At 42.2% G+C, this 22974-nt stretch overlaps 1 protein-coding gene across 1 annotated transcript in view; it reads right to left on the minus strand.

Moving 5' to 3' along the window:
- C3H6orf183 (chromosome 3 C6orf183 homolog) overlaps window positions 9533-22974 on the minus strand; it is a 72726-nt gene continuing 59284 nt past the window's right edge. The window contains exons 29-35 of the mRNA XM_021392872.1: window positions 22077-22239; window positions 19452-19590; window positions 14711-14864; window positions 13449-13544; window positions 12883-13038; window positions 10247-10385; window positions 9533-9653 (exon numbers count right to left, since the gene is read on the minus strand). Of these exons, the coding sequence (XP_021248547.1) occupies window positions 10332-10385; window positions 12883-13038; window positions 13449-13544; window positions 14711-14864; window positions 19452-19590; window positions 22077-22239 (762 nt within the window). The 3' untranslated portion in view covers window positions 9533-9653; window positions 10247-10331. The remainder of the gene's footprint in view (window positions 9654-10246; window positions 10386-12882; window positions 13039-13448; window positions 13545-14710; window positions 14865-19451; window positions 19591-22076; window positions 22240-22974) is intronic.

Raw genomic sequence — 22974 nt, forward strand, 5'->3', positions numbered from 1 at the left:
TTCTTTTTCACATGATTTCATCAGTTTTGAAACAGCTTATTTTGATAAAGTGTCATAGTTACTCTTCTGAGTCAACAGTAGAATTAGGAATACTGTAGGCTGCTCATCCTTCCTAGATTCTGTCTTGAAAAAGCATCGGTGATTTGTTTCACGATCTTCACAGCTGAAGACCACTCTTACACCCACAACTTAGAGGGGGAAAAAGAAATCAGCGTTTATACCTAAAATCTTCAGTTAGCACCAGAGCATATAAACTCACTGAATAATAATGAGTCTGACTAATCCGACTATTAACTTAGTAGACAATTTGACACAAAAGAAAACCAGACGAAACGACAGGAAGTATAACCTTCTCAGCATATCTCAGCTTTGCAGAGAGCTGTGCCTTCTGAGTGGTGTGTTTCCAGCAGCTCAGAGCCCTCAGCTTGCACACCAGCTTGCTTAGGCTGATATTTTCATCCCTCAAGAGCTGCAGCTGCTCCTGCTAAAGAAGACATCGGTAAGTGCAGACACCCACAAAGATCACATTCTCCAATAGATACATGTGGTTTTGAAGTAAATACAATTGTGAAAGCATGCGACTATTTGTATTTCACTTTAATTCTCAAGTGTTCAAACTTTGCTGTTTGAAACAATGCAGTCTTTGGCAATAAACTTCTATTACTTCTATTCATGTCTCCAGGGAAACAGGAAATGTGAACATTGCCCAGAAACTGAGGAACAAATGGAAGAAAAATAATCAAAAATAACAAGCAGGTATGCCGCTCAGAAATGAAGCACTGTTAATGATGATAAACACTGTAATTAAGCCACATGGAGATTCTGGTTCATGCAGTAGCGGTAGCCTGGTTCACCCTAACAGTGCCTTATTAAGAACAGAATTAGGGGATTCATGAGAAGTATAGTCATTGGGTTTTGTTTTCTTTGTCTGAAATAGCAGACTTCACTACACAAAAACCATAGAAACAAGGGTTGCAGAGGACCTCTGGAGGGCCAGGCCCCAGGACACCTGGTTGAACCTCCCGCTGAAAGCAGGACTGCTGACAACACTAAGCCACATCCACTACGGTCTTGTCTAACCACATCCTGAACTGCAGAGGTGGAGCTCCCACAGGCTCCCCATACTGCTACACCAGCCTCCTAGTAAAGGAGGTTTCCTGCCGTCTGCCATGAACCTCCCTCACCACAGCCAGTGGCTGCAGCCCCTTGTTTACCATCTGCCACTGCCCAGAGTTTGGCTCCACTGTGTTTGTGGTTTCCTGTAGCTGAAGATCACCTCTTCCAACTGTCCAAACCAGATCGGCTCCCTTAACTTCTCCTTGGAGGCAATGTGCTCCACATCATGCCACTGGCCATTCTGGCAGCCACCTGCTAGACTCTTTAGTTTCTCAAACATCCCCCTCCTACCACCGGGCCCCTCTGAAGGGCTGTGTGCCAGGTGCCCCCTCATCAGTGCTGGGTAGAATAACAACACCCAGCTGTCTTCTGGCCACTCTCGATGTACCTGTACCAATGCTTGAGGCTGTGCATCTCCTTTGCAGTTTTTCTTGCAAGGCTTTTGTAAACCCAGTCCTCACATTTTTCAAGCTGACTCTGCACTGAAGCTCTACCATCTAGTGTCCACTCACTTCTTATCCTGTGTGTCTCATATTAGTCTTAGCTGCAGCTGGGTTTTGGCCTTCCTCATTTCATCACTATAGGTCTGAACTCTGAGATTTTGCCTTTGTTGCCTGTTCATGCTTTCACTACTTGCCGTTATTTCTTTTTGCATTTCAGTCCTTTAAGAAAATCCTTGCAAAGTCAAGTAAGGCCAACTTTCTGTAAATCTCCCTGGTCCACCTGCAAAACAGGGCAGTTGATTTTGAAATCTTTAAAGTTTTCTTTAAAAATCAACCAGCTTTCCTAGGCACCTTTTCCCCTCATGGCAGTTTCCCAGCGGTTCTGCTTGGCAATCCCCTGAAAACGTCCCAGTCAGCGCTCTTGAAATTCCAAGTCCTAGTTCTCCAGCGTGATCTTATAATCTTCCTCCTGATCCTGAAATTATTTCATAGTCACTGTAGCCTCAGATTATACCTATACTTACCACCAGATCTTCCCTGTTTGTGAGCAGCAGAAATACGGATTTACCCTGGCTAGCTCTCTAGCATTTGCATTTAGGATATTATTACTAATGCAGTCTAGGAACTGCCTGTGCTTTTGCAATGCTTTGTTCCACTTCCAGTGGACTTCCAGATGGATAAAACCTTCAGGAAGACCAAGGTTTCAAGTCAAAAACATTCTTCTTAGCTCTTGGTAGACAGCACAACCAATTTCTCCTCTTGACCAGGCAGTCTACAGCAGATTCCTGTCACAGTCATTAATCATTACCAGTATTCCTCCTTTCTGTAACCTTGACTTGTAGAATTTCAGTAGTATGTCTCCATACTCATACAAGGTCTCAGTCCAGGGAATGAGCTCCTCACACTGAGTGTAATTCTTGCCTGCTGATCCTTAATACATCCTGTAGCCATCCATGCCCATGCTCCAGCTGTGTGCACCAACTCACCAAGTTTCTGTGACCCTGCCCATACCATAGACATTTGTCCGCATGTGAGCTCCCAGCTCTCCTCGTTCACTGCTTCTGCACCAAATACTTTCCATATGGGAATGTGGAAGTCTCCCTGCAGTATTCTCAGACATGGACTTCTTCCATTTCCACTAGTTCCTCATTTACTTCTGAGCATCCCTATTCCCCAGGTTCAGAGGGAGGCTGAAAGCTCTTCTCACCAGGTTGGTATTTATATCCTGCTTTACAAGTTTCTCTGCTTAAAGAGATCTGCAGCACGTTTGCTTTAGACAGAAGTATTTAGCATGATCCATTTGATCTAATTTGTATTCACTGACTGACTACCATAGTTTCAGTCCAAATTGAACTTTGCTGAGGAGAGATATGTTTGACCCTAAAAGGGATTGATTTGGAAATTTTATTTGGGAAATTACTTTTCAGGCTTTAGTTTGTAACTCCCAGAATATCAGTTTTGGGAGAACTTTCTCAAAAAAAATTTGAATATATATTTGATTTTAAGTAACCTCTAATGGAAAAAAGGATTTTGTTCCCACTTTTTATGTGAACAGCTTGCACAATAGTAAGATAAAACTTCTATCAACACATTTATCTGGCTCACTGTAGCTTCCTTTTCTCTTTTCCCCCTTCAAAACAGAGACAATGACAACAGATGACAAAAACAGTCTGACATATGATTGAATACGAGTTCACATTTGTACTTGCTCAGATCTAAGTTCAACCTCTGATGTTCACCTATATAGAAAGTATGGTATTAGTTTCACTTACGACAGACAAAGCAGAGATCAAACTCAGTTCAAATACATGCAGTTACTCAGGATTCAACTCCTGCCTGTAGTCTAAAATTTCTGTATTTGGAGTACAAACACACGGTCAAAGATGATTGATAACATCCCGACAAATTAGTAGCTGCTAAAAGAGTATAGTACTGGGCCATCTCCATGCTCTTCACCCAACTGATGTCCAGGAGAGAATGCAGTAACTTAAGCCATCCTGAGAAAGTTTAGTCAAGATACTATCCCTGTGTTCATTTACTGACAGGCATATGTGTTACCTTACTTTAGACAAGTGTTCTTCCAAGTCATCTTTAGTTTCAGGGGAGCCAAACTTTTTCTTCAGATCAATCATATTGTCAACTCCTTTCCTTCTCACTTCACTGATTATTTCAAGCACTCGTTGCTCAATGCTAAGTCGATAGACATCCAACTTTCCCTGCAATTACAAACAGAACCCATTAGAGACTAAATGCGCACATATGGGAAAGCAATATTCAGAAGATTTCAGAAGTCTCTCAGCTACAACCAGATGGTCTTTCTTGGTAATTATTTTCCTAGCATCAATGTATCCGAAAGACAGAGCAATACTCTTCTTACATCCAGACATTGCAAGGAGTGGAGTTTCCATTGTATTGTTAGACAATTTATTGGCAAGCCTGGGAGGTACGCATTCAATGGAAGCAGTTGCACTGTGGTGATAAAGCAGACATTCTGGTGAGAAATGGACTAACCCTCAGTATTCCTCAAGTCACCAGTGTCCTGACCACAGACACTGATGGGCTTCTGGGCCATGAATCAAAATCCTGGGGATCTGATACAGGCAGGTGCTCGATAATACACTGTTATAATCTGGCAGTTTCTACAGGCTAGACTGGGGTATCTTTATTTTTGTAAGTAACGACATATGATATTGCCAGGAAGAAACTTGAACTACCTGTGGGTTACTTGAAAAACAAAGGCATCATTAGAGTGAGCAATACTGTTACACACTGGGCATAAAGTTTTCAAGAAAAATAATGTGGAACATTACAAACTGAAGTACTATATCCAAAAAGTTCCTTCCACGGTAACTAAAAAGAGCTTTCATCACTCTCTCTAATGTGGTACCTGTTCCATCGAGACTATGCCTCCTATCTTGGAATAGGTACAAAATTTTTCTTACCAGACATTTTTACAAGATGCTTCTAAGCTATACAGCAGGAGATAACTGATTCAACCACTCATCCACCTGGCACACCACAGCAATTTATTCCTTTGAGTGCTACACATCTTGGCAAATTGTCAGCAGTGCAAAAAAGATTGATTGTGTACCCCTCTTATTCTGTACCTACTTTTAGATGGACACAGGTCCCAAATAGGTTCTGCACTAATGATTCATATTCATCCTGTACTTCTTTTCTAATCTTCTCTTTGAGACCAGCATTTTCATCCTCTAAGTCAGCGAGCTGGGCTCTGAGAGCAGTTATTTCCATAATCATCTCATGACTCAGCCCTGCAATCTATCACAGCAGAGAAAGTGAATGAGCAAAGCTAGAGATGAACAAATGCCATAGCCTAGGAGTAAACGATTCAGAGATCTGAATATGGTCTGTGGTATAGAATGAAGTATCCAAATGATACTAGTGACTAGGTGATAACCTATAATCCAGTGGGTGACTGAAACCCATTGATGCCGTGGAATAATCTATTATGTACATCTCTGTTGGTTGAGTTCTTCTGTTGGAAGAATTGTGACTGTTCAAGACCAATATTTCAAGGGGGCAAATGTATGAGTTTCATACATAACCTCTAAAAAATCTGTTTGTGGTAATCAGGAAAGAAAGATGTCTTTAGTAGCAGGTATAAGAACTGATAGGGGGAAATGTGAGTGCAGGAAAGAGGAGCAGGATTACAGATTAGAGAGCAGGATTAGGGAGCAGGATTTGGGACTCTGATTTTGGGAGAAAGCTCCTGTGCAGAGCACTGCTCTGCAGGTGAGCCTGGCCTCCTGTAGATAATATCCTCTGCCTCCCAAGGGAAAGCCAGGAAAACTGCGGCCAGGCTTCATTTAGTAAGTAAGCTGTGAGGTAATGCACTTATCGGAGCAAACGTGCCGTCTGCTGATAAGCTTGTACATACAGAACATTTAAAATGTGATAAAAACAATTATATGTTCCATTTGTTGACATTTGACAATTAACATAGTCTCAGAAAGGGCATGCAGGTGAAAACAAATACGAGGGTGCATGGGAGAACTTAAATAGATTTAAATGACAGAATTAAAATTTCACGTGAGTGGGTCATAGCTATATGTAAATATTTGTTCATTCCCATACCACTGAACTGCATTTACAATCAAATGAGCACAGTGGAGGAAAGCTAAAAACATTCTTAGCATATTATATTATGAAGATAACAAATAGGCACTGTTAGCAACAGCCAACAACACCGTCTGCTTTTAAGGTTGCCTGGCACCTCTGCATGCCAGATTTAAGTAATGAGTGCTAATAACTTCGCTTTCTCACTGAAATGTTCTGTGTCAATTTCTTTTTGTCTTACAGCAGGCATTACTTAGAGATGTCTGAAAATGAATGTTGAAGAAAATAGATTTATTCTGACCCTGCTGAAAAATTTTTTGTGCAGAGCAGCACTGGTTTTCCTGTTTTGGATGTGCTGGTTTGGTTGGGGTTTTTTTTTGTAAAATCAGTGAGAAGTCAGTCAAATCCTGAGTTCATAGGGGGAAAAAATAAAACAAAATGAAACATTTTTTTTTAAAAAAAAAAGCCCACATGGTTATTTTCTGTTCCCTAGAATTATTTTTAGCTTTGAAACAGTCTACCATTCCATTATGACTGATTATGGCTGAACCTTTCTCATGATTTCTATAACCTGTACTGTGCTGTCTGAACGTGTTCTCTTCAGACTTGCAGTAGCCCCTTAATTGCTGCAGGCCTCTGAGAAGGCAAACAGAACTGGCAGAAGGACACCTCTTCTGAGGTTGAAGCAGAGTGCAGAAACAGTAGGCAGCTGCACAGAGTGGCCAGTGTCAAGGGATGAGCTGTCTTGTCCTCAGAGGAAGTGGTAGATGAGAGAGGGATTTGGTGGTGATGGGCTGGCAAAGGGGAGGGGAGGATAGACTCCAGTGCCCACAGGCTCCTGGAAAATCCTACTGACTCTTCCCATATCTTTCCACCCAGATCAAACCTCACACATTTCCCATCTTCTCTCTCACCCCAGCCTCCCCAGACATGCAGACAGGACAGTGAAATCAGGGAAGAAGACAGGTTGCTGACAAAATACAGTACAGAAAAGGATATGGGGGTAAAAACAAAACAAAACAAAAAACAAACAAACAAACAAAAAAACTGGAAAGAGCCTGAGAACATGGGTCAAGAAATGGCTAAGAAGCCCAGGGAAGAAGAAATGAAATCTAGTCAGCAATGAGGACTGATGAGAATCCAGGAATCCAAAGTGCAGGTATTCCAACACTGCTGTGCAAGAGTCTCTGACACCCAGGCAGTCTTCTCTGTACTGTAGAAGTTGATGGATCCAGGCCTCCAACTCAGGTTATAGATTATATGGATATCACATGATGCCACAAGACGGCATTTCGGATTTATTGGCTGGATTTACTTCTAAAAAATTCCACCCCCAAACACCATATACTAAAAATCCACAGCTGAATCTGCAAAGTCAACTTGAGAGCAGTTGTATATGGAACCATGCTGCAGCCTACCTGCCACCTACACTGCAGCATAGCCTACATGCCTGACCCACTTCTATTTGTATCTCATTCAACGCATATGATTGAATTGCACCAGGAAATGTCTTGTGTAGGAAGAGAGGCCCATCAGTGGAAGTTTAAGTTAAAAGGCTACAAGCATATAATCAATTTTAAACATAAAGCAGAGAACAGCAGGGTATTTTTTACTACCTTTGCCTTCAGGTCACCTTTATTTCGCAGGCCCTCTTACCTTTCTTCTCAAAGACTGTCACCATGTGTTTGCACAATGATACTCTGTCCCAAATGGGACCACTGAGCGGAACCTATCAAACAGACCATACTCGCCTACCTGCGTGAGAGCCATATCACTTTGGTTGCCATCATCTTCCACTGCGTGCAGCTCCTGAAATGAAGCACAGAGGGACACGGTGACTATGTCTGTACAACAGCCCAACTCCGCTTCAGCAAATTCTCAGCTTGACAGATCGACTTCCATTTTTATTTAGCAACTGCCTCCCACCCAGAGAAACCTTCTCCAGTTCTCAGAAGAGTAGAATCAATGCTCTGAGCATACTTGTTCTTTTTGGTACAGTAGACGGTGCAGCTGCTGGAGGATATTTTCATAAAACATGGAGTAGGTCTCAAAGTTGCTGCGTTCTCTGGCCATAATGTCACAGCCCAGTACAGTAAGACACTGCTGTAAATGGCTTTTTTTTAAAGTAACCTAGGAAAACAACACAGGAAATCTTACAGATTGCCTGAATCACAAGCTTTTATATATATGTCAAAATGAAATATGGTCACTTATTGTAAATTAAATGCTTCTGTGGTATCAAAATGAAGCAAAAAAAAAATTATTCAATGTAGATGTTTTTACTCAATCTACAGTTTCACTGATCTACTGGAAAACAAATGGGTCAGGTTTTTGACTGGTTCTACCTGCAACTATATTATGTATTTAATTTCCATCTGAAGCTCAAAGAGAATTTTCAGTTGAAAAATGAATTTACCAGCTCAGGGGCCCCATCATCCCTTCTCTCAGAAAACCCCATGAGTTGTGATTTTTAACCTGAAATGGTCATATTATCATAAATATTTTCTTGAAATTTCACTGCAAAAATACCCTAGAACTGCTTCCCAACATCACACTGGGACCTGTGATTTAGCACTGACTAGGGAAGAAGAGTTTCTGCTGCTGAATCTATGCATAAAGCTCTGCAATCCTGCACTGCGGTTGCATATCAGCCTCCAGCCCTAACTCATCCTCACATTATTATAGTCCCGAGATCTGAAATAAACCTGTCACAAGGCAGCAGGGCAGTACACGAGCTTGCTGCCAACACTGCTATTACAAAAGAGCATAAGCAGAATATGAGCTCAAAAGCTTAAGAAACGCGTTTCTCTTTTAGGTCACTGATTGACAAGAGCTTTAATAAACAAAAGCTGTAAACATCATAATTTAATTGTTACTCAGTAAATGCAGAGTATGTACCTCTGTATCTGATTCTCCATAGTTTTCCATCAGCCTTTGAACAAATGTTTCAACTATCTGTGGTCGTACAACAGAGAAATTTTCTTGCATTACTTTGTGTTTCCAGAGCTCTGCAGGAATAGAGGCGGGAAAGTAAAAATGATGAATCAGTGGGTATCACTGTCACAAAATATTGATCCTTCAGTGATCCCTGGGATTTGATACTGGGTACACTGTACAGCTTAGGTTTTCTCAGCTTTCCTAAAATGTTTACAACAAGAAGCAAATTTCATTGCAGAGGCTGTGCTGAGCTGCATTGTCAAATGTGTTCTGGTATCAAAGCCAAAATACTATTTCATTATGGACCAGTTCTGTCAATAATGACCTGGCCCACAGCTCTGCATAGGAGTTTTCTGTAAATACTGAGAAAAGAACATGGATTTTGTGTGAAACTGGACATTTCTGTAGAGTAATTATGGCTACCTGCAACCTCAACCGGTAGTTGGGCATAATTTTTGACCCTTTTATTTCCACATTTTCTTTGTTTTACTATACTTGCCTGTGAATACCCATGATATAACAGTACAAAGCAGACTCATAACATGCTAAAAGTCTGGCATTTAAATTGCACTGCTATGCCTAAAATATCAATGCTATTAAAGAAAAAGGGATATCTTTCCAGTCTGTTTCAAGCTGCCCACAAACTCCAGAATAATTAGTGTTCAGTGTTTTTTGCAACATTGTCTTTGCAATGATTATGGCAGAACATTCATGTTATAATGAGGAAGTGAAATCTTCTGTTTCGGGAATCTGAATCTGGCACCATTTTCCATCAGTGACACCGTCCCCATGGCTCAGCTGATCACTGGTCTCTGCATGGGGATGCAGGGAGCTGAGACCAAACCTCCTCTCCTATCCACACACAGGACCACTTTGCTTCTGTATGCACCGGGGCTGCTTTTCCACACTAAGTCTGTGGTCCCCACGTTCCCCAGCAAGTGTGTTTTAATTCTTCTTACCAGTGGGGAGGCTGCTCTCTTGTCTGGCTCTTTCAGATATCACTAGAGTCATCTCCTGCTTAATCTTCTTCTGCACATCATGGATCATGTGGATTTCCAGGCTTTCCAGAAGCTTTTGAAGCTGGAATCAGGTTTCATAGAATACAGAATCATTAAGGTTGGAAAAGACCTCTAAGATTATCGAGTCCAACCACCAATCCATCCCCACTGACCATGACCCTCAGTGTCACATTTACATGTGTCTTAGACACCACCAGGGATGGTGACTCCATCACCTCCCTGGGCAGCCTGTGCCTCACCACTCTTTCTGAGAAGAGATTTTTCCTAATATCCAACCTGAAATGGTTTAATACTTAGCTCACACTAGATCTCTTTATAAATCCTCTTGCCAACTATCAAAAGCTACCAGAATAAGCCAAAGCAAATCTACTCTTTCCATTCTTTCCTAAAATACAGTAGTTTCAGGTACAGTACTGAAGTTAATATCATTTCGGGGTGACTATATGCCTAGGTCTGCGTTACACATGCTTTGGACCGAGGCAGGTTCTCCTGCTGCTGTGGGCTGCCCCGGGGCTCACATTGCTCAAATTGCTCCACCAAGTGAAGGTGCTGCTGTGGACCATACCGTGACATCCACATCTTCCAGACACCCCCATAATAGCCTCCATGGTACCCACTGGACTGTAGTGCACCCATTAGTAATTCTTCCCTTACCTGATACACTTTCATTTCAATTTCTGATACTCCTCTTGGGGGAAGTACATGCTGAGTGCTTGTGAAAGGCTCTCTGAAGTCCTCCTCAATGCCCATTTGTCTGGCTATGGCTTTCATGGCTGGGCGCAGAATTTCTGTGCTAGAATCACCAAGACATGGGTATTTCTCACACTTTCTTTCTCAAAATTACTGTGTTTACATGCACAATCTTTGACCTAAGCTTTGCTCTTCCTTCCCTGGCCCCTTTTCCTAACCCAGGCAAAATATTCATTAGTCCTACTCAACATCCAAGAAGGGCAAGATAATCTCTTTTTTGTGAATCCTGACTTATTACATAGTTCAGCAATCTCTCCAGGTTTATAATAACGCTAAAAGAAAAGTGAGGGGAAGAAAGAGAGAGTCAATCACATAAAGCAGGGAAATCTGGTCACCAGTAAGTACATGGCTATCACTGTCAGCGAAGCAGAACAAAAAACTCCCCCCACCTCCTCTGCCTGCAGTCCTTCATTCCCGGTCATGGATTTGCTAAGTGCTTCTGAGTGCTGAGTGCCAGTGCCAATGCACCCTTTGCTCTGAGAAGTACAGGAGCCATTAGCAAGGCATATATACCTCGTTAGATTTTATTGCTTTAATCACACTGCCTTTTAAACCCTTGATGGCAGGACTCACAAAGGTTAGCACAGCGCTGAGGGAGAGGGAAGCAGGAAGCTCTCATCCATGCAAGGAGAGGAAAACACAGAGGGATTTTGGTGTACAGCATGTGCTTTAAAATAGTCCTATCCTCACTGCGGGGAGATCACTTGCTAGGAAAGACCTGCTACAGTGGCTGCTACTGCAGAAACTCCTCCATGCATTTCTTCCTCCATGCTCCCCTACATGACAGCTGTTTTTCAGCATCTGCACAGATTTCACTCTTACTGTGTCATCTTACACTTTCACTTTCTTTTGTGTGGTTTCTGGGTACAAAGTTTTTTAAAAAGCAGTGTTCCATTTTCTACTCCCAGAAGGGCCTCTCATGGAAATCATCCAGTTTTCTATTCTTGACTACTCTGAGTTGAGCCAAGTAGGGGGGTTTGGAAGAATTCTGCTATAATTCATTTAACAGGCTTCCCAATTTTCCATTTATTAAAGCACTGAATTTAACACCGTTTATGAGGCCTGAAATTCAGAGACAGGTCGCACAACGGAGAAGAATGCACTTGGAAAACATCAGCAGAAAACTATCTGAATAGACATAGAAAGAGGGAGAAAAAAACAACTATACTGAGACAAAGGAAAGAAAGGTAGCTCTCAAGCCTCTAGAGAAAAGCAAAAGCACTAGATTAACCAGGAGCAAAAATAAAGATAGAAATTTCAAAAAACGCTACTGAAAGAGAGTGACAGGAGGAAAATGGGTGGAGAAGTCAGAGGTTTCTCTCTTTTATCATCTTTCGGTCACTGTGGAATACTGCATCCATGGTAACTTACGCATATTGCTCACAAAACTCTTTGTAGAGAGGAACTGTATTGATATCCTCAGTCCTCAGCTTGAGCTGGCCCCATTCTGCCTTTAATATTTCCAGTTGTTTCCACAGCACCAGAAAAGACTTTAACAAGTTACATGATGTAACTGGATCATGATGCCTCAGCAGAAGTTTGCATGTCTTTTTCCTGCTCTGCCACTGGTTAGCACTTGGGTCAATCATCTCTGCCAAGTTCTGCTGAAAGTTACACGGAAATCTTTTGCCTCAGAAAGCTATGGTATGCTTTTCACGTGCCCTTCTTTGCTTAATAGCGTCTCATGCAATGTAGAGTGGAATGAGATATGTAACACACTCTTCAATATACAAAACTTGCAGCTAGTCTATACACCAGTGTCCTCCAGAGCACACTATAGGATAAAATGGGGATAGTTTTGATTGCAATTAGTACTCGCATACAACAGAGATGGAATAAAATTGCACAGAAGTTAAATCCTTTGTTTATTGCTGTTTTCTTCAAGTGAATATCTTCAACAGCAACACTGCATCATCTCTAACTAAAAGTACAACTACGGAAATCAAACTCTCAGCTCAGATCTTCAGGAAGCAAACCTTAAAATAACTAGATTTGTCCTCTTCACCTATTTTACCATAGAACTGATTAACTGATTAACAGATTAACTGATTAATCTGTTTTCCATCACAAAGCAGTTTGAATCTCTCCGCACTCCTTGAAAAAAAATCTTTGCTCAGGTTCTGGCAGGTGCCCCCAGCAGCCATCCCTCACATACATGTCCACCATACCTTGACTAGCTCTTCTTTTTTAGACAGTGGCCAGGCTGCTTCTGTCTGCTTGGCAATGAGTAGCTCTTTCTAAAGAACAAGTTGGACTTTCTGTGGGCTGTGGGGAGAAGTCATGGCTTTCTCCAGAATTCTGATGATAGCATCAGGCCCTCAAGGGGAATCTCTCACAGTGCTTCTCTCATGAACACTCAGGGTTTGTAGGAGACAATGCTGTTCTTTTGGCCTCTTACCAGATGGTCAGGACTAGGTAAGGTTATTACAGCATACCTCAGTTCTGGGTCTCTTATGTTCACAGAGATTTGCTTGCGAAACCTAGAGGAAGGCCTAGACAGAAGGTGTATGATGCCATACAAACTGAATTGCCAGAGGTACCTGCTTACTGTTAGCTAATGAGGCTTGACAATGAGCATGATGTTCCACAGCAGAGTCACTGTGGTTCTGCAGGACATCTTCCATGAGAAACTGCATGGCAGCTAGCTCCCCATGAGCGACTCTCCGGTCTGCATCACTCAAGTTGCACAGGCATAACTAGAGAGGAAGAGAGAGGCTGTAAAGGTTTATTGCTCAGAGCCCAACAGTAGCAAATCTCAGCTGTTGTGATCATGGATGGTTTTTCCGTGTGTGTTATAAGCCCAAATGAAGTTACAGCTTTTAGCACCGTGGTCCTAAAACATACACGCATTAAAATTATTTGATTCTCTAGTTCTAGCATAGCAGGAACATGACAATTAGAGGTTCATTATCAACATAAAATGCTCTGCTCAAAGAAAGATCAAATAAAGTAAATGGTAGAATGGGCTTTTGGATAGAAAGGGTATGTTTTTTGTTCACTCCTATTCTTAAGAAATGAAGATGGGAAATGAGATAGTATTTGTTTTCCTCTTTCATCTTGTCTTTGTGTCTTTGGACATAAGCAAAAGGCTGCTGTCTCACAGTACCTGCATGTTGTAATTTAAATTAATTGTGTTATTGATAGTGACTGGAAACAATCCTCCATCCATTAGGAATGTCCTCCAAGGAAAATGCATGAGTGTCTAAAAGAGAAGAGATGACTGTTCATAAATAAGAACAACATTTAATTACTTATGAGAGTCCCATATAATATGATCAGGAAAAGGCAACTCAGAGACCAGGCTACTCGGTATGTGATACACTGCTTTCATTTTGAAATTAGGCCGTGTATTAGAAAGGAGAGAGGCATTTATTATTTCTCCTTGGGAAGGAAGCAATAAGAGTCATTCCAGAATACATTTCCTACCAGGATGGTGTTCTACTTCTGTCTTCACAGAATAGCTCCTAGTTCCCTACATAGTGACTGTCAATCATTTATTGTTGCTCATACTAATAGAGGCATCAGGACAAGGTTCCTTCTACATCTTATTCATCAATGACGCTGAGATTTTGCATGCAAGTACAAATCTTGTTTCTCCGTTATGCTTTGTTATATGTCACTGTCACCTAAATCAAGGCGAGGGTGGCGGAAGATTGTATTCCTGTAACTCACTGTTCAGGAGAGACATTTTTAAAGGTAAAACAATATTATCAAATAATGGAGAATTAGCAGGATGGGATGAAGATGAGGAAACATGAAGATAGCATGATAACCTAAAACTGCCTTTTACCTTGGAACATGCTAATATCACCAGCAAGACTCACCTTTACTTCCCTCAGCATTACACCAGCTGTTTTGCCAGTGTCATTCAAGGTGCTCCTTTAGCTCCTATATAGCTGATCTGGCACTGTGCAATTCTGCATGATGCTACAGCTAAGAAAGCAGCAGACTTAACTACTATATGTATAATCACAAGAGACATATTGGGCAATCAAAACCGCTGTCAGGTGATGAGAGAGCTCAAAAGGATCATTACCCAAAACAGAAAGTTAGAAACACCAGCAGAGTACAGATAGGCAAAACATTCAAACATACAGCATAGAGAATAATTGCATTTTGATGACACCAGTGTGATTATATTCCAGCTTAAATTTTTACAATTCACTTTTGTAGAGTGTTTTCTAGGACCCCAAATGACGAATCATGTTAGTAAGCCGTGATCATGGAAATTTTTTTAACTAGCTGTTAGGATCTTTGTACTGGGGTTGGGAAGAGTGAACACTTCAGCAGGAACTACAGAGGACTTTGTTCTCCAGGGAGCTCAGCACAAACAGAGGAAGAGTGTCTCTGCATGTATGCTTTACTCACCCTGCAGCTCTGAACATCCAGCAGCTGTGGGAGCCTCAGCTGTGCAGCAAACAGACTTGGAATCACAGACTTACTCAGTGGAGGCAGCGCATGGTATATTCTGTCTGTAATACTCCGGTAGGCTGAAATATTCCCAGAGGACAAAAATGTCTCCCTGTGAAGGAATCAAAATTTTTGTATTATAAAGAACTCAAATTGCTTAAAAAATTCTCAAAATGTTCTGCAACAGCATTCCCTACCTTCTCCTAATTGTAACCTGACATAATAGTGAGTGACACTGATAACTGCAGACTAAAACAAACAGACACCACCGTTAGTGATGTAAATGTATGTGTGAAAGCGCATCTGACTAGGGACACTTGCAGCAAAACATACGGTTATGGTCAGGTAGCTACAAGATACAGGAGCTCTGTTACCTATTCCTGACACTGGGATCATTTCTTCTACACAGTAGGATGATCACTAACACTTAAATTTTCAGAAGTGCCTATGACGCTCTGGAACCTGAATTACAGGCTACCCAGGGTCCAGGGCTGAGTTTAGCAACAACGCTCCCTGCTGATTTCCCATGAGATCAGGTCTCACACAGCAAGTGCTGGGCCATGCAGACACAGTACAGCCCAACTGAGCAGCAGGAACTGCCAAACCAGCAGAGTGCTGTTATACCACAGGTACATATTGCTTCTGGGGCCGAGCTCGCTCGTTATGTCTGTACTGCATTGCGCTGTGCAATCGTACCCATAAAGCTGTTATTTACTACACTTTATGCATCATGTAAATATGTCTTTCATCCAACCTTAGTCATGACTTTGGCATTTCATCGCAGCCCCTTTGGCATACTCAGTGCTCCTGTATTTCATTCACATGCCTTTAAAACAAAGAGCCCACAATAAACTGGTTCTTACCATAGGAGAAGCAATCGGCTTCAACTCCTTCTGTAGCTGTACACGCTCATTTGAGTAGTAACTCTAAGGAAAAGATCTGTTCTTTTATTTTTTTCACACACACAAGCATTCTTAAAAATACCATGCCGTTCTTATCAGCTGGAGACTAACAAAGGAGCCACAAGGACAAATAACAGCTTCTGGAATTAAGCCTAGCAAAGATGTTCGTAAGAGATTAAACGTGATGTATTGCCACACTGTATGCCCTGGTGTGAAGAAAATGGAAACTAATTGCACATACAGTGTGAACAACATGCTGTAGGGAACCTGCTTTAGCAGCGAGTTGAACAAGATGATCCCCAGAGGTCCCTTCCAATCCCTATGATCCTGTGTAATAAAGATGAAGAATAGGACACGCAGCATTTCTTTATACTTCCTAATAAAGCATGGTTTCTCATGTGAAGAAAAGTTTTCCCTCACCAATTGCCCTTACAGTATTTTAATCAGGAAAAAAACAGAAACAAAAGGACAAGAGTGTTTTATCTTCAAGTGAGTGCCCAGAAAAATCTTTAGTCTACAAATACATACAGCTACTGGGCAATTCCACTGGATAGCACAAGCAATACTGGGTAAGAGCAACGGTCCCTCCAGCCCAGAATCCTGTCTCCCAAAGTAAGTTCACGAGAAGGTTGCAAAAATCAAAACAAGCATATACTGCATTTCCCACAGATATTCTCCAAAAAATTGTAGCTCACACATTTCCTCAGCCAGAGGTGATTTCTTAATGTTTAATAGCCATTGGTAGATTTCTCCATGAGCCTGTGCAATCTCACTCTGAGTCCTATGAACTTTTACCATCATGTCCTGTAGCAAGAAATCCCACAGTCGAATTACAAGCCATGTGCAAGAGCTGTCTTTGCTCAGAAACAGCTATCTGTTGTTCACCCTTGATGCACCTTATGCTAGAGAAGACCATGAAACAATCCTTGTTCCTCATGTGCATTCGACTCACAGTTTTACAGAGCTCCACCTCAGTTGTCCTACTTATCACATGCAGTTCTTAGTCTTTGATCATCTGTGTGGCTCCTTGGGAGTCTTCCTCAGTTCTCTGTCCTTTCTGTTACAGGGCACCAGAACCACACAGCCTCATCAGCACTGATTTATTCAGCAATATAGTGGTGTTCTTATTTTCGCTCTCCATGTATTTCCTAAATTGAATCGATTTTTCTTTTTTTTTTTTTGTCGTTGTTATTGCGCTGAAATTCTGACAGGACTATCTATCACAGCTCTGAGATTTCATCACTCTGTGGTAATGGTCAAGTCAGAGACTGTCATTTACATTTTGGGATTGCATTTTTCCCCCCAGGTGCATCATTTTATGCTTAATGACACACTAAGCTCCATCTATTTTATTTTTGCAGTCACTTAGTTTTGTAAGGTCCTTCTCCAGTCAGCCCTTGCCCTGGGCAACCTGGAAATCTAGGTGTAATGTGCACACAGAATCACCTCAGCTACAGTTTTGAAGTCATCTCTGCCTGCACACCATAGCGTGCATATTTTTCTAACCATAGAATCTTCTGAGTTGGAAGGGACTCCTAAAGGCCATCTAGTCCAATTCCCCTGCAAAGAACAGGGACACCTACAGCTAGATCAGGGTGCTCAGTGACTCGTCCAGCCTGACCTTGAATGTCTTGAATGTCTCCAGGGATGGGACATCCTCCACCTCCTTGGGCAACTTGTTCCAGTGCCTCACCACTCTTACTGTAAAAAAACTTCTTCCGTATGTCCAATCTAAATCTTCTCTCTTTTAGTTTGAAATCATTTCTCCCTGTCCTGTAACCACACATTCTGCTAAAGAGACTGTCCCCTTCTTTCTTGTAGCTCCTCTTTAGATACTGAAAGGCCACTATCAGGTCTCCCTTGAGCCTTCTCTTCTCCAGGCTGAACAGCCCCAGCTCTCTCAGCCTGTCCTCATAGGAGAGCTGTTCCATCCCTTGGATCATTTTTATGGCCCTCCTCTGGACGTGCTTCAGCAGGTCTATGTCTCTCCTGTACTGAGGACTCCACATCTGGACACAGTACTCCAGGTGAGGTCTCACCACTGCAGAGCAGAGTAGAGGGGCAGGATCACCTCCCCCAGCCGGCTGGCTACACTTCTTTTGATGCAGCCCAGGATATGGTTGGATTTCTGGGCTGTGATGATACATTGCTGGCTCACGTCCAGCTTGCCATATGCCAGTACCCCAAAAGTCCATCCACAACTACATCCACAAGTCTATGGGTCCTGGTGAGATGTATCCCACAGTGCTGAGGAAGTTGGCTGATGTAGTTGCCAAGCCACTCTCAGTGATATTTGAAAAGTCAAGGGAATCAGGTGAAGTCCCTGGTGATTGGAAAAAAGGCAACATCACATCCATTTTTAAGAAGGGTAAAAAGGATGATCCCACGAACCATCAACCTGTCAGTCTCACCTCTGTGCCAGGAAAGATCATGACGCAGACCCTCCTGGAAGCGATGCTAGGGCACACGGAAGGTAGGGAGCTGATACAGGAGAATGAGCATGGCTTCACCAAGGGCAAATCCTGCTCGATCAACCTAGTGGCCTTCTACGATGATGTAACTGCATCAATGGACACGGGAAGAGCCACTGATGTCATCTATCTGGACTTCAGTAAGGCCTTTGACACAGTACCCTACAACATCCTTCTCTCTAAATGGGAAAGATGGATTTGATGGGTGGATTGTTCAATGGACAAAGAACTGGCTGCAGGATCGAGTTCAGAGTGTGGTAGTCAATGGCTCAATGTCTGGATGGAGATCAGTGATGACTGGTGTCCCACAGGGGTCAGTGCTGACATCAGCAGTGGGGTCCAGTGCACCCTCAGCAAGTTTGCAGATGACACCAAGCTGTGGGGTGCAGTTGACATGCCTGAGGGATGGGATGCCTTTCAGAGTGACCTAGACAGGCTTGAGCAGTGGTGTGTTTGAAACAAGAGTTATTATTTGTCTTAATGCCTCCAGCAAAATTGTTCCTAAAAATCATTACTGGGCTGTCCTGTACCATTTTATGTCTAGACCATCAGAGTTTACAGTCACTTTTATTTTCTTCTTTGGAATGAAACTTCAGTTTCTTTGAAGATGATTTTTTCTCGCTTTAATGATCTGTTTAATCTTGCAGTTTAGCAACGCCAGCATCCTCCTACTCTTTCTTAAGTCTTTCTTTCTTTACATGTGGTGCACATTTCTTGAGTGCCTCCAGTATGTCTGCAGAGTCTCCATGCCATCTGTAAGGATTTAACTCCCCCAGCTTATCCTTTATTTCTTCAGCAAGTACTCATTTTTTTTTGTAGTTTCCCTTTTTGAAGCTGATCTCAACTATGATGATATTTATTTGGCTTTCACTATTCCCTGAAGGATGCTTTTTGCAAACATACTCTTAGAGAACAGCTCTTTAACTGTAGCAACTTGAACTAGGTCGTGCATGTTACCCAAGACCAAGTCCAGGAGTTGTTTCCCTTCTGGGGGACTCCCTCACCTGGTTGTAGCTGCCAACACCCCTAACTTAGTAAACTATGAATCACAACATAAAGGTGCTGTAATGATCAGATAGTAGGACAGCTGTACTTGGATACAGTGTGTTGAGATCCCTCAGTGAAGCATGTAAGGACTCTCACTAATTTTGGTGAAAAGAACATTGCCAGGAAGTACATTTCTACCTTTACTTGAAGCGGATAGCAGGGACAACATTTAAATTAATTTATCCTACATTTTTTTTTCTTTCCTGTGAACAACAAAAAAGCATCTTTAATTTTAAAAAAAAAGTGCCATATCTATCCCTGGCAAGCTGGAATTCCTACCGTAGTCGGTGTCTGATTGCTGCATCAAACTGTAGAAACATTACGTCTCTGTGAGCAGCTAGCAGCTGGGCTACTTTGCTGGGATCCTGGGGATTCTGGAGGCTGTCAATCATTCTCTGTATCTCTTGAAGTTCAGTCCCTGGAGTCCAAGAGCAGTAGATTTATCAGATAAGGTGTCAGGAAAGGCACATAAAAATATCATAGTTCTGTAAATGCTTTTTCCATCCAGATATTTTGCACCCCATGACCTTCTGCTCTTTTCCTGCAGGCAGAAGATGAATGGACTTACATCCTCCGTAGCACTACAAAAACAGGCTTTAAAATAGAGATTATGGTGGGTGGAGAAATGTGAAGATGTAGTAAGGCCATGGAGGAAAAGGAATAGGAGGAAATGGCGTAGGAATTAAAAGTCACAATTATCTGAAACAGTTCTTTTATTATCTTTGCCCATTAAAAAGTCAATTATAAAATGCCAACAAGGCCAGTGGTATATTTCATCCTACTGGTTATCATATCAAGATTAAATTCATCAGCGGGAGCAGAATCAGATCCTAAGATGGCATTTTACATACTCCAAAGACCCAAATTAGTTGTTACTAGGTAAGGAACATCAGGGACAGCTTCTCCAACTACTCTCAATAAAACTTCATTGTAGTTCAATCCTGTAAGTTAATGCATATTTTTCTGCTGAGGTGCTGAAGTTTTGGATTCACTTTAAGCTTAACAAACTTCCCAAAGGAGCAGGCCATTATTCCCACTGGAGCACCCATTCTTACTTGCTCTAAGCCCAAAACATGAGCATGGTGCTGGACTGCCTCCGAGGGCACATCCACCACAAAAATGATTGAACGTCCAAGCAGTTGCTACAGAAACCCAATGTTCTTTCCATGAGGATACAGAAGCTGCCATCAATTAAGTAAGTTAAATGCTCTGATCTGGGAGAGAGGGAGAATATTCCTGAACAATAGCAACAAAAATATATATTTTGGCCAGGAGCAACATAGTTAAATTGTCTCTACAAAATCCAACCGTAGAGGCAGCAAAGTTCTGAGGACTCCACCACCTTATGTATTTTCTGTTTCAAAAGCAAAGTACACATTAGATATGTGAAATTCAAGTACCTTGCATACAATATTCCTCCTACATTTGGTTACGCGTTTTCTCATTGCTCACTGCACTCAGCCTTCTGTATTGTTTGAAAGCTCATTAAGCATGCTAATTTACATGAGCTTTCTCAGGCATACACAAACGAAGTTACTAATACTCAATGGTGCAATGAACACACACCACAGAACAGGCAGTGTTTTTTGTTAGAGAAAATAAGCCCACTTCAAAATCATTCACAAGCATGGTATTAAAATAAAAGCTATATAACAAGTGTTTACGATTCACTGAGTCCTTTCTTCCCTTCCAAAAAGAAATTTCAGGATGTATTCAGAACCGATAATAAAAATCTTGCTCACAAGAAAAAATACAAAAAAATGCGGAGGCGTTAAAAGACAAAGCAGGGCATTTACATATTTTTCTCAATTCTTGAATAATTTTGTATCTTTACCAAATTGTCATAATTAATTTTTCAACTTTAGAAAGATGCCAGGACAGAAGGGAAGCTCTGTAGGTGCAGGTTTTACTCTTGAGTTGTGTCTGACCAGTGCCAAATCTGCCGGCATATAAACGTGAGCATTCCTAGTGGCATGGCAGCAGCCCAGCCTGCAGCACATGCACACAAACAGAGCAGGAACTATACATAACATGTCATGTTGAGAAAATCCCGCTCAACGCACTGCAGGAATAATCCAAGGGCTGAAAAAACAAATGTCAAGAGCACTTCAACACCTGGGACAGGATTCTCTCCTGTAACTTCAGCAGCACGTTTATCAGACGTCAAGTTTAGTTGGGCTCCTGCAACATTAAGCGGAGGAATACAGGCAGCTGCAGGGAGGGCTTTATCCCATTCACTGTAAACACATCTTAGCTTGGGATGAGCAGCTGCTCTAAAGGTGTGCCCAGAGAGGGTATCCTGTGGTAGCAGAGGCACCCAGTGAGTAGTCAGACATCACAGCTACATACCCAGCCAGTAACGTGATGCTAGGCACATCCTACTCCTGCACTACCATTTAACATGAACTATTATTAGGTGATCTGGTACTGTTTCTGCACAAATTGATGTTTGTGCAGGATGACATACACCACATCTGTTTTAGCCTTTGGAAAGAGAATCAAGTAACAGATTTACTAATGGAACCAAAGCCAGCTTTTTTTTAATCTGCTGGTAAAGACAAAATCCCCACAAGCTGACCAGATGGCTTAACAGAAAATTGCAAGAGGGGGAAGAGCAATTTTTGGACCATATTTTCTGTTCCCTTCTGGAACAGAAGTCACAAACCTGGTAGGTATGCTGCTTTTCTGCAAGACTGCAGCAGATCTGTGCACAGACTTTAAGAATGACACTCCTTCATCAGAAAAGTGGAGCAGGAAGGGGAAAAAAATAGAATGGAATTTTGCCTTAAGTATTCTGTTAATACTAATCTCACACTCCCTTTGTCCCTTTCTCCCCATCAGCATTTCACTTCCATTTTGCAGATTTAAAGAAATCTACCTTGAACAAGCAGTACTGCTACTTACCAATCCTTCCAGTCCCTCCCCATTCTGGAGTCAGAGGCTCTGGGTTTAAGGCACAAAAAGAGCTTGGTGAATTTCCTAATTGAGCAAAAGCCAGGAGATAGGCAACGACATCATGAAATGCACCGACAATTTGTAGGCTCAGGCGGAGAGCTTTGAGAGCAGCCTTGCAACCAAGACACAAGCGCAAAGAAAAAGCCATTTAGATGATCGGACTTCAGAAAACACGTCAAAGTAGGAAATATTTTTGAGCAAGTGTGATTTTACTGTCAGCTGCATCACTTAGGCTGTGGCCCTAGTGATGGACACACTCAAAGAAAATAACTGTATCTTTGCTGAAAAATTGATTTTAACATCCCATCTGCTCTCCCACTGAGGGAAGAATGGGAGCACTAATGGATGCTGCTACTCATACATGTTTGTCCCCTGGCCACAACAGCTCTGTCACAAAGTGAGACCTCTCAGGATGGTCCCCAAGGCAAGGGTTTGTGACTGCAGTCCTAATTCCAGCTGGAAGCGCTGCTTGGCCTCCCAGCCCCAAAGACCAGCGTCAAGTGCAGGGTTTAATTTAGGCTCAGGGTAGCGCTCACATCTGTCAGTGTACCATCTGGTGTCACAGCCTCTGGTTTAGAAACTGCTACCCCAGTACCTCACAACAGTCCTTTTCACTGTTCATCTCTCCTCAAACAGCTTCCCTTTGCTGGAGGCAGAGAAGCTGGCATGAGGAAAATGCATGCAGTTTCCTTCCCTCACTGGAGTCTCCCCTGCAGCTCTTGCATGGCCATGGTCAGCCCAGGGACCACCTTCTCCCTGTCCTGTTTCCTCAGACTGAGAGAAGGTGGTAGAGAAAAGTGAAAGCACAGAAAGGTCATGATCTGCCACTTCCATGTATGTGGGGACA

This window comes from Numida meleagris, chromosome 3, assembly GCF_002078875.1.
Source record: "Numida meleagris isolate 19003 breed g44 Domestic line chromosome 3, NumMel1.0, whole genome shotgun sequence".
Lineage (NCBI taxonomy): Eukaryota > Metazoa > Chordata > Aves > Galliformes > Numididae > Numida > Numida meleagris.